The sequence below is a fragment of the Nicotiana tomentosiformis genome, chromosome 5 (assembly GCF_000390325.3).
Source record: "Nicotiana tomentosiformis chromosome 5, ASM39032v3, whole genome shotgun sequence".
Taxonomy (NCBI): domain Eukaryota; kingdom Viridiplantae; phylum Streptophyta; class Magnoliopsida; order Solanales; family Solanaceae; genus Nicotiana; species Nicotiana tomentosiformis.
Window position 1 is genome coordinate 130,244,079 of NC_090816.1, and position 11,514 is coordinate 130,255,592.

The following is an 11,514-nucleotide window of genomic DNA, read 5'->3' on the forward strand; positions in this document are numbered from 1 at the left end:
TCATCATACGGCCGTGAGGAAGAAGCTTTCTCCTTCTTAGGTACGGTTTTGGAAGTTTTCGCCATTGATATGAAAGGGAAGAGTGCAAAGGAAGGTAAAGAAATAGACAACACCAAAATTCTGGTATGGCCGGCCCCGTAGCAGCGAAATAGAGAGGATAAATAAGAAAGTTTGGAAGAAGAGAAGGCGCAAAAGTGGTAAAGGTTGTATGGAAAGACTATTTATAGACTAAGGCATGACGGTTCGGTATCAGCGGTGGCCGACCACCGTCTGACACATATTAAATACTTCGGTAAAACCGAGCCGATGTGACAGCTATCACATACGTCAAGATCGGGTTCGATAGAAACGTCAGCATAAATTTGATCGAGCCGCAAGGAAATCATATTGTTCCTCGCCACATCCTTTTCGAGAAACGATGGGACTATCTGTTTACGGTCAAAACCGATTCTCAGTCATAAAGATCGGCCGAGACAATGACGTTTCGATCGAAGGGTATCCACATGACAAGCTCGGACGAATTCCGAAGTAGGGACGTCGAGCTTCGAGCTATAAGACCAATCAACGGCAAAACTCGATATCATTATCGGGCCCGTGTCCGAATCGAACTACGGGGCAACACCGATCGACACAGCCCCCGAATATCGATGATCCAAGGCAGAACCGAGCTCGAACCAAGACTGGGGGTTCGATCTAACATCGAGCTCGAGCCAGTGCCAAGCTTGCAGACAAGAGCCGTTACAACCGCACCGAGGGAGAGAATCTTGGCGAGAATCAAGGAAGAGACAAACCATCATGGGTCTTCCACTATATGTATTATTTTATTATATTGTTATAGATAAAGCAGTGACCCTCTACTATAAAAAGGGGGATAGACTGCAATAGAGGCAAGTCCTCCAAGATACATTAAGATTTCATTGTGCTTGTTTTTCTAATTCATTTCGGTCTTCCCGTCCATCATTCCCATTTTATAGTAGAAATACCTGTATTGTCATTTTGTATCAAAGGAATTTATATACCCTTAGAACCATATATAAATTTAACGTTATCCAATTTTTCGGGTAAACATTATCAATTATTATTTCGGACCAAAAAAAATTATGTAAACACTTATTCGAGATCTCATTTATCATATACGGGTAACAGAAAAGAATCTATGTTAATACAGGTAATCATGTTATATAAGGGTAGGGTGGGTAGGAGGGTGGGTGTATGATTAAAGAAAGAAAGAGGAAAAAGAAAACAAAACAGCAAAGCTAGAGTACATAAGTTCCTTTGGTATATTCCTTTTCCTTCTATGAAACTTCTTTCTTTTTCAATGTTCGAAAGTAAAGCGTACTATGCGTTTATGTCTAAACACTAGATACTTTACACGCTTAATTGTAAATATTACTACTAATTTATTTTGAGGATTTTTTGAATATTCTTGGAAATCTTTTGTCCAACAATTAAATATCTAATATCATGATGAGTTGTACCTAAATTATTTGTTCATACGAATAATTTATTCGATGTAATTGTCATCATGAAATCATGGCCCTCGTTTTTAATGATTATTTTGATAAGCAAGAAGACCAATTCCACTTATTATTTTTTTCTCACACACAAAAGAAGAAGAAGAAAGTCTTGAAATTAATTAAGGTGCGCGTAAACTGGTTCAGACATTATAATCTAACAAAATTAAGTTTCATTAGAATATAGTTTTTGCAACTCTAATGCAATAAAGTAAAATCCGAGTGACCATCCGTAAAATTGCCCCTACAAGGGGAAGGGCAAAGTTAGAGTGTCGGAAGCGGGTTTGGCTGAATCAGTAGCTCTGATTCGAATATTATATTTGTCTTAAAAAAACCTATTGAATATTTATAAATTACTAATTTAAAACTCAGTAACTTAAAATGATTAGATATCCGAACCCATAAACTTGAAATCCTGATTCGCCTGGTAATCTATCACAAAAGATATATTTCAGGACATTAGTGCAAAATCTTTTTAAATATCTAGACCGAAAGTTAGTTAATGACAGGCCGAAAGCTGCTATTTGTACTACATGAAAACGCAGAAATATTCAAAAGTTAGTTAAAGAAGAAAACTTTAGTCTTTTCCAATGTACACAAAGAAAAAAGAAACTTTAGGGCAAGAAGAAAGATATTTTCTTTCTTCTTTTGTTTATTGGTTTTCTAATTCTTTCTTCTGTATGAGAATGTGACAAGCTGTTGAAGAGGCCAGTGGATGCCACGTTCACAATAGTCTAATTTGTTAATTGGCTGTCAATAGCTTTGGCTTTGGTTTTGCCAAACAAAAAAATTAATAGCAACTTTGGTCCCTCGATTATTGGTAAATTATGATATAATCCTTGTAATATCTGGCTAAGCACATTGAATCTTCAATTGATTGAAGTGTTACACTTTTAATCCTTATGCTTGCGAGTAATCACAAGATTAATGAATTATCAGCCGTTACACTATTTAATTGCCCGTGTGTAATATTAAGTTTGTACTGTTACTCAATATTTGAGGGTAATGTAGTTCTAAAAATAGTCTAAATATAACATATTTTCTACACAAATGGACCAAATATACACATTTTTGTTAATTGAAGGTTAAATATGCCAAGTCAGATCTCACAAGGACCAAAATCTAAATTTAGCAATAATGTAGGGACTAAAAATGCTATGTCCCAAAAAAGAGAAAATTTGTGAAAAAAGCTAAATTATTAAGGATAGAGAAGGGTGCAACATTTATTTTGGTGCGTAAGGAGCTCTCAACCAATAAACACCATAATTAGACATTAAAGGCAAACAAGAGAAGAAAAAAAAGACATCATAGTTTGTTGTCCCTTTCAACTATGATTCCATTTCCTATGATTATTCAATAACTTTTCTTAAAACGAGAAAACTTCTCCTGTTTTGAAACTCTTTCTCTTTCCTAAAACATATATTCTTTGTTCTTGTGAGGAAAAGAAGAGGAAGAGTTTCATATTTGATTTGTGTTTTTTGATTGTTTTGAAGAAGTAGAAGAAAGATCAAGAATTGGTTCAAGATGTTACAGAGAGCAGCAACTAATGCTTATTCATGGTGGGCTGCTAGCCATATTAGGACTAAGCAATCTAAATGGCTTGAACAAAGCCTTCAAGGTATGTTTTTTTAACATCAAAAGTCAAATGGGGTTATGATTTCTAAAGGGCAGGCGGTGTACAAAGCATTCTGTATTTTTGCAAGTTACGGGAAAGGACCGCACCCCAAGGAGTGTGATGTAGGGTACCCTAATGCAAGTATAGTGACTTATTACACGACTCAAACCCGTGACCTATGGGTCACACGGAGACAACTTTACTGTTGCTCTAAGACTCCCTTTCGGGATTATGATATCTCTTTTTCTTTTTTTGATAACCGAGAAATCAGTTAATTACAACTTTGATACTTAGTGGATAATGGGTTCACCTCTCTACTTTACAGATGGGGTTTGGATTCTTGATGAAAATGTAGATTTTGGGTTGTTGAGGAGGAGGAAAAAAAGGAAAGAATAGGGAAAGAATGATAATATATTCAAATGTGAATGAGATCTGTTGTTGTTACATGTTAGATGAACAAAAGGGTGTGGTATAATGCATGCATCTGTAATGGAAATTTTGATCCTAAAATTTTGCTGGCAAATCTGCATTCTTTTTTGTCAAAAGCTTCAAGTTCTTTCATTTTCTTATTGTTTTACATTGTATTGCATTTCTCTCAATCTTTATTCAGTTTCAAAGTAATTACAAAATATTATCAAAGATTTTCTTGAAATATATGTACTGCACAATCTTATTCAGAACAAGATAGAAATACAGAGGATGTAATCAAGAATATGCCAAAAGGGAAGCCTTGGAGCAACGGGTCGAGTTGTTTCCGTGTGATCCATAGATCACGGGTTAGAGCGGTGAAATCAATCACTGATGCTTGCATCAGGGTAGACTGCCTACATCAAACCCCTTTGGGGTGCGGTCCTTGTTGAGGTTTTATTTTTTAAGATGAAATAGTCTTAAAATGAGGGTGAATGGGAAATGGAGTGAAAATGAAATTTTTGAGTAAAATTTTAAGTTTCCCTCTCTTGACAATGAGACATTGTCCCATATTGGAAGAAGAAGAGATTTTTGGTGGGTATATATATAATTGCTCTTCTTGTAGCTCTTAAAGAGTTAAGAAGAAAGCAAGCCTCGCGCCGTCGTCGTCGTCGCTCGGCTCTCCTTCCTTCTCAGCATTTCCATACGATTTTCTGAGTTTCTACTCCTTTGTTCTGCATTGTTTTAACTTCAAACAAAGCAACTGTAAGTGTGATTTGCTACCGAACTTTGTGTTCGCTGAAACACTGGGGTTTGAAGTACCGCTACACCAGTGTGTGATTCGTTCTATCCTGGGAGGAAATAATCCATTACCTTGGATACTAGGAGGGGATTAAATTCCTTAAGGAAACACTGTAAATTCAGTGGGCTCGAATTAATTACTGTTTCATTACGCTAACTTATATTTTGCAGAATTATTATTTACAAATACAGCAATATTGACGGGAATAACAGTCCTTCCCCGGACATTGCGTGAACGCGGGATGCTTTGTGCACCGGGGTGCCCTTTTTAATCAAGAATATGCCACTTTCTTTCTATGCACTCTTCTAGTGTAATTCTCAAAGTTGTTTAGTGTGGAAATCAAAAATTCTAATTGTAATACTTATGGTATTGCAGATATGGAAGAGAAGGTGGAAGATGTGATTAAGCTCATTGAAGAAGATGGAGATTCATTTGCAAAAAGAGCAGAAATGTATTACAAGAAAAGGCCAGAGCTAATAAACTTTGTCGAAGAATCTTATCGTGCCTATCGAGCATTGGCTGAACGATATGACAAGTTGTCAAAAGAGTTGCAGAGTGCTAACAACACCATTGCTACTCTTTTTCCAGAACAAATTCAACTAGCAATGGATGAAGAAGATGAATATGGTACCCCAAGAATGCCAAAGAATTTCCCTCAAACTCCAACAAGTGGTGCAAATATTCCAAAAGTTCCTCCAAAGGCACCTGTTAAAGATTTGAAAGGTCTGCTGAAAACAGGTACAAAGCAATTTCAAGGCAAGAAACCATCTAATAAAGCAAAAGATTCAAATAAAGATGCTCCAAAATCTGGTTTGACAAAAGATGAAGCGCTTGAAGAGATCGATAAGCTTCAGAGAGATATACTGTCTTTGCAAACTATGAAAGAGTTTGTTAAAAGCTCTTACCAAAGTGGGATTGCTAAGACTATGGAAATCGAAAACCAGATTGTGGAAAAGCATCACAAGATTTGCAGTTTGGAGGATGAATTTGGTGAGGCTCGGGTTATTGAGGATGATGAGGCTCGGACTTTAATGGCTGAAGCTGCACTGAAATCTTGTCAAGAAACATTGGCTCAGCTCCAGGAGAAACAAGAACAATCGACCAAAGAAGCAAGAGAGGAGTTCAAGAAGATTGAAGAAGCTCGTAAGAAACTGAAATCTTTCAGGCAAAAGTATTTGGGTGATCCAGTCGATGAAGCAAAACCTGATGAAAACGATGAATCAGCTGCTTTAGCTGCAGATGAATCACAAAGCTCAAGCCAAGAAGCAGTTGGCGAGCAAATAGAGTCATTGCATGGCAAGATCAACGAGCAATTTGACGCGAGCTCTATGTCATCTCTAACAGTGACACAATTGGCAGAGAAAATTGATGAGCTTGTGAATAAGGTGGTCAGCCTAGAAACAGCAGTTTCAGCTCAAACTGTTCTAATTGAAAGATTAAGAACAGAAGCTGGTGGACTCCACACACAAGTGCAGATTTTGGAAGATGATAAGGCAGCAGCTTTAACAGAGGATACACACAATCTGAATGTTAGAGTAACTGCAATAGAGGAAAAGTTGAAGGGAATTCAGGATCTAAACAAAGATGTCGAAAATCAAAACAATAGCCTTCAGACTCACTTTGCTGAAGCACGTTCTAGTCTTGGCCACTTATCTTTTAAATTGACTAGTGTGAAACCAGATGAAGAGGTTGATGAGAGCGACTCATCTCAAGATGAAGAGGAGGCTGTTGCTGATATCAGGTCACAAAAAGAGCCAGAAAAGAAAAAAGATCATGTTAGTGCAAGTGAAGTTGAGAAAGAACAAGGTCCTAGTACAGTAGTTAGCGATAAAGAAGTACAGGAAGATACTAAAACCACTACTAAACATGACAAACTTCTGGAGCCAACGCCAGCAGAAAAAGGTAAAGAGGAAGTCTCAGCTCAGTCTGGAAGTCGGGTTAATGATGAGACTAAACCACATGAAGACGAGGAGAAAGACGATGATCTTACATGGCAGCAAATGCTGTTGAGTGGTTTGGAGGATAAAGAGAAGATCCTCTTAACAGAATATACAACAATTCTCAGGAATTATAAGGAATTAAAGAGGAAGCTGATTGACATGGAGAAGAAAGAAAGGGACACTGAATTTGAAGTCACATTGCAAATAAGAGAGCTTAAAACTGCTATTGCAAAGAAGGATGAAGAGATAGAAAGTCTGCGTCTGAAGTTGAGCCTTGTGCAAGGAAATGCTTCTGAAAGTCCAAAGACGAAGGAAGAAAGACAGCAAGATTCCAATCCTTCTGATGATCGAAGCTTGAAACCTGAGGACTCGAGGGAAGACAAGGATGAACATGATGTCAAGATCATTTTAATTGATCAACGTTCATCCCTCTCACCAGTAGAAGAAAAACTCCGGATGGGCATTGATGCATTACTAGACGAAAACTTGGATTTCTGGCTAAGATTTAGCTCAGCATTTCATCAGATTCAAAAGTTCAAGACCACAGTCCAAGATTTGCAGGGCGAAATATCAACACTCAGAGACAAGGAGGCGAAAGAGGGCAGCTCTAAAACAGACATGAAATCAGAAATCAGGCCCATATATAAACACCTAAGGGAGATTCAGAATGAGCTAACAGTGTGGTTAGAACAAAGCTTGTCACTAAAAGATGAACTGAAACGTAGGTTCTCGTCTTTATGCAGCATTCAGGAGGAAATTACAAAAGCATTAAAGGAGGGAGTTGAAGAAGAAGAAATCAGATTCAGTAGCCATCAAGCTGCAAAATTCCAAGGTGAAGTTTTGAACATGAAACAAGAAAACAACAAGGTAAGAGAGGAACTGGAAGCTGGTGTAGAGCATGTAACTACACTTCAAGTAGATGTTGAGAAGACATTGAGAAAACTGGATCAAGAGTTTGATGTTGGTGGAAGTCAACCACAATTGACAAACTCAGCAAGTAGGTCAAGGATTCCTTTGCGAGCGTTCATCTTTGGAACCAAAGCAAAGAAGAGCAAGCGTTCGTTTTTTCATCATAATAGGAAATACCAGGTCCTGAAAGGTGGAGTACCTTTATAGATGTATTTATCTCGATCTTGTTTTCTTCTCCCTTTTCTCTTTTTTTGGTTTTTTCCCCTTGTTCTCATTCTTTTCCAGGTATTTTTACATTTATCTGGACAGACAAGGAATGTTGGTTATACATTTTTTTTTCTTTTCTTTTCTTTTTTTGCTCCAAGTGAGAAGATTTTGGGGATTGTATGTATTGCCTGGATGTGTAAGTTAGTGTAAACAGAGAATTTATATAACAGTACCATTCTTCATTTGCTGATACTACTTTTCAGTAGCCCTTCATAACAACACCAAATCTAGTCAATCTGTAAGCGCTTATTTAACAAGGTGTACTCTTATTCAGCTAGTAGTTGATATAATAAGCTGAAAATATTCTAGTCAAATTGGCATTGACAGTTAATCTAGGGAGAACTAATACAATATGGTGAATATAGTAGCTTCGGAACAAGAAAGTTTGGCTGCACATCTCACTGAACAACATAAAGTTGCCTATTGACAAATTTATCTTTCTATAGATTAAGGAAGCTAAGAAGTCTTTTGTAAAGTCGCAACAGCTGTAGCAGTTTCCTTCTGAACTCCGAAAATCTGGATCCAAGTTTCATGTTTAGAATTATGTCTCTCTTGCAGTTGTATCAATGGAGATCTCTGAAACTACTTTTGCTCCTCTTCCTTTGGCCATGTAAAGGCCTATATGATGCATCAATTCCTATCACAGCAAATGATGAGAAAAGTGAATCTGTCAATAGAAATTGCTCCATGAAAAAATATATATGTAAATCTTTGGGGGCTAAAATGCATGAAAGGGAAACAACTTATTGCAGTTCCTCTTAGGAAAAAAAAAAAAATAATGTTAAAAAAAAGTCTTAAAATAACCTTATATTGGGAAAGTGTAAATCTTATAGATAACTTGTGCAGAGCATTTCTGCAAAAGACACAGCGACAAACACCAAACAAAATCTGTGTATTCTCAATTTCTAATGCGGAGAATGCCCATCATCCGTCAAATATCACATTTATCTCCTTTGCGTCATTGTTCACTAATTTCTTAGGAATATCGTAGGATACACTAAAAATCAACAAAGGAGTATAGTTAGCTTACTTGTGGATGAGGTAAGGCTCCTTTTATGTTAGCAATCTGCAGTGGAAGATCAAAAGTAGCACAGCCACGGGAATATACAATCACATCTTCCAGGGGGGAGAGAAATCCACGGTTCCTTGCAGATAAGGCAGAACACACAAAATCAAGCACGCACATGTCCGTGCATATCCCTACAACCAATATCTAAACCAACAAATTCATACTCCCAACATTAGTGGCCAATCAGTGTTTGTTGCAACACCAAATTTACGGTAAAATGGAATTGAAACAGAATTTGATTAATTCATGAGATATGGTGATACTTACAGCTTTAATCTCATTAGCTTTCACCCAATCTACGAAGACATTAGATCCATCCTTCTCAATCGAACCAAGAAACCCATCAATGCAATCCTTGCATCGCAGTGTCACATTTGGTTCACTTTCCAACCATTGCAGAGCTGCATATGACAATAAATGGACCTTATTGAAAACACATCACTTTTAGACTGAAAGGAGAAAACATGAAGGGAAGACTAACCAGGAACCAACTTAGATTCATCTGTTCCAGCGATACAATGAGGAGGATGAGGTGGCTCAGGCACATCAGGATGATGAGAATCAAGAAGAGCATAAATAGGCCATTTCTTCTCACAAAACATTTTTGCAAGTTTAACCGACTCATCAACCATTGCTGAAATTTGTTTATCGGGTGCCACTGGAGCCTATAACAGAGCAAATGGCACAAAATCATAATCAATAACTAAAAAGAATAATCGGAGGAATAAGGATCACATCAATTTCTCAGTTCTTAGTCCAAATTGCGATTTACCAACTACAATCACCAAAATGATCAAAAAACAAACGTTGGAACCACATATGAATAGCAAGAGAGAGAAAGATATAGAGAACGAAACAAATCAAAGAAGATGAAAAAGATTGAGTGGGAGCTCCCTAGTAGAGCTCCTATATAAACCTTTAAGCGATAATGTTCGATTATCACCCAAGATTCTCTTATCTGCGTATTCCGCACCCCAAGAAAGTATAGTGATTTAAGGAAAAAAAATAAGATGATTTTCCAAGCACCGTCTATCACTGAGTAAGAGATAATCCTATATAGAAATGACAGTAGACCAGATTAATTTCCAGCTCAATTAATCCAGAAATCTCGTAATAGGTTCATCTCTAACCAATTTCATCACGACATGTAAACCTGTCCAGTCTTTGAGCTAAAAAGTTCCTAGCTTTACATGAGCCATGCCTAACACGCATTTAAATAGGTGCAAACAAAACTTATGCATTAAAAAGAATCTACTTGTAGATGTTGTATGTCTAATATCCAGAAGCAACAACCCGTTACTTTCCCTAAAAAGAAAAAAGTCTCTCAACTTCCAGGAACAAATTATCAAACAACGGCTATGCATACTCTAAGTATAGTTCTCCCATAGTCCAATTTAAAATTCCATTCCCTGCTTTGTCAAACCTATCTCTAACACCCTCATTTGTCCGAACCAGTTTTTGCTATTTATAGTGATTGTGTGTATCATAAATTGTAAATCAAAATCATGCATTTTTCTTGCTATGATTTTTAAAGTAGTTCTGTACTACCGTAAAATGTGCACTTTTTTTATTTTTTTTTAAAAAAACTACTCTACATATACAATGAAAATTGATCCAAATAGAACAGGACAGATGGAATATACAGATCCTTCTCAATTTCACTTGTTTTTTTTGCTGTCCATTTCCTCATAAAGACAAAAAAGTATATGCATGTATACAAAAATTACCAAATTGCCAGCGCCGACAGTGCAGAAGCCATTAACGATGTCCACGAGTACGAGACCGGTGTTGACGTCGCCGGAGATAAACAGAGGCTCGTCTTCCTCCACCGGAATCTCATTTTTCAGTAAATCAATCGCCGCCTCTTTCGCCACCGTTCCCATCACTGTAAATAATAATAAAAAATTGCTTATTTTTGTATGATCAGTCTTCAAAGTCTTGTGAGTTGCTTTTGCTCCTTTGCTAGTAGTATTGATTGGTGGATGTGCTCAGTCAAAGTCATAATAAACTTTCTAAACAATAAAAGCAATTGATTTTTATTGATATATCTAAACAATATAGATATACTAGTATTCTTTCTAAAATTTGCTTATTTTTTAATTATTATCGGTCTTCATTGCTTATCTCAATTATTTGTGCTTGAAGAATTTCATCAATTATCTACAACAAAATTTAAACAAATGAGAAAGAAAATCATCCAACATAATTGTTTTCTGTTGGGATTTGAAGTAGACACTTGTATGTTTGGTCAAGTTTTTAAAATTAGCTTATTTTAAAATGTGCTTTTTAAAAAAATAAATTTGATGAGAAATAATTTGTATTTGGTTGATTAATTTGAAAAACACATTTGAATAGCAATTAATATATGCCCAAACTTTTAAAAAATATTTTAAATATATTTTTCAAAAAAGTTCTTTTGGGAAGAAACAACTTGTTTGAGGAAAAGACCAAAACAATACATCTTCTTTGGCTTTAGAATCAAAGTCATACATATTCTTTCACATGGAGCATTAATAGTACATTTACTTCAACAAAGTGGTGCACTTTTAGTCATAACACTGAAAAAAGCTCAAAAACATACATTATCTTTGGCTTTAGACTCAAAGTCATACATATTCTTCCACATGGAGCACTAATAGTCCATTTACTTTAACAAAGTGGTGCATTTTTAGTTATAACACTAAACACATTTTATTTTTTAACAGAAATCTAAGATCTGACAAAATATTTATTCCCTTTATTTTCTTTTTTACCGAAAGAAATAAAGATGACAGATTTATCTAGATAGCAAATAGTAAATATACATAGAATTTATTTACTATTTATCTATTTACTATACGTAAAATATACATTTTACTAAAAAATATTAAACACCGTTAATTTTTATTTGCAATGATTTTTATCTAGATAACCTCAAATGGTATCTAGATTTTTTGTTATATACATAATATTTATTATACGTTGACATAAAATAAATATACGTAAAATCA

General features: G+C 35.9%; 2 protein-coding genes across 2 annotated transcripts; one reads left to right on the forward strand and one right to left on the reverse strand.

Annotated features, from left to right (window-relative positions):
• Nucleotides 1-2,897: 2,897 nt before the first annotated feature.
• On the forward strand, nt 2,898-7,645 carry LOC104085676 (kinase-interacting protein 1-like). The gene is made up of 2 exons (XM_009589767.4): nt 2,898-3,132; nt 4,715-7,645. Exons 1-2 carry the CDS (start codon nt 3,039-3,041, stop codon nt 7,393-7,395), a joined length of 2,775 nt encoding a protein of 924 aa, XP_009588062.1. The 5' UTR covers nt 2,898-3,038; the 3' UTR covers nt 7,396-7,645.
• A 56-nt stretch (nt 7,646-7,701) lies between these two features.
• On the reverse strand, nt 7,702-10,700 carry LOC104085675 (nicotinamidase 1). Its single transcript, XM_009589766.4, has 5 exons — nt 10,252-10,700; nt 9,006-9,189; nt 8,792-8,925; nt 8,486-8,668; nt 7,702-8,092 (listed from the first exon to the last, which is right to left on the reverse strand). Exons 1-5 carry the CDS (start codon nt 10,405-10,407, stop codon nt 7,997-7,999), a joined length of 753 nt encoding a protein of 250 aa, XP_009588061.1. The 5' UTR covers nt 10,408-10,700; the 3' UTR covers nt 7,702-7,996.
• Nucleotides 10,701-11,514: the final 814 nt, after the last annotated feature.

Bases quoted from the DNA above. Each gene is read 5' to 3' on its own strand.
- LOC104085676 (XM_009589767.4), top strand. From the start codon at position 3,039: ATGTTACAGAGAGCAGCAACTAATGCTTATTCATGGTGGGCTGCTAGC. The intron at 3,133-4,714 runs GTATGTTTTTTT...ATGGTATTGCAG, and splicing joins GCTTGAACAAAGCCTTCAAG to ATATGGAAGAGAAGGTGGAA.
- LOC104085675 (XM_009589766.4), bottom strand. From the start codon at position 10,407: ATGGGAACGGTGGCGAAAGAGGCGGCGATTGATTTACTGAAAAATGAG. The intron at 9,190-10,251 runs GTAATTTTTGTA...GCTCTGTTATAG, and splicing joins CTGTCGGCGCTGGCAATTTG to GCTCCAGTGGCACCCGATAA. The intron at 8,926-9,005 runs GTTAGTCTTCCC...TGTCATATGCAG, and splicing joins TGAATCTAAGTTGGTTCCTG to CTCTGCAATGGTTGGAAAGT.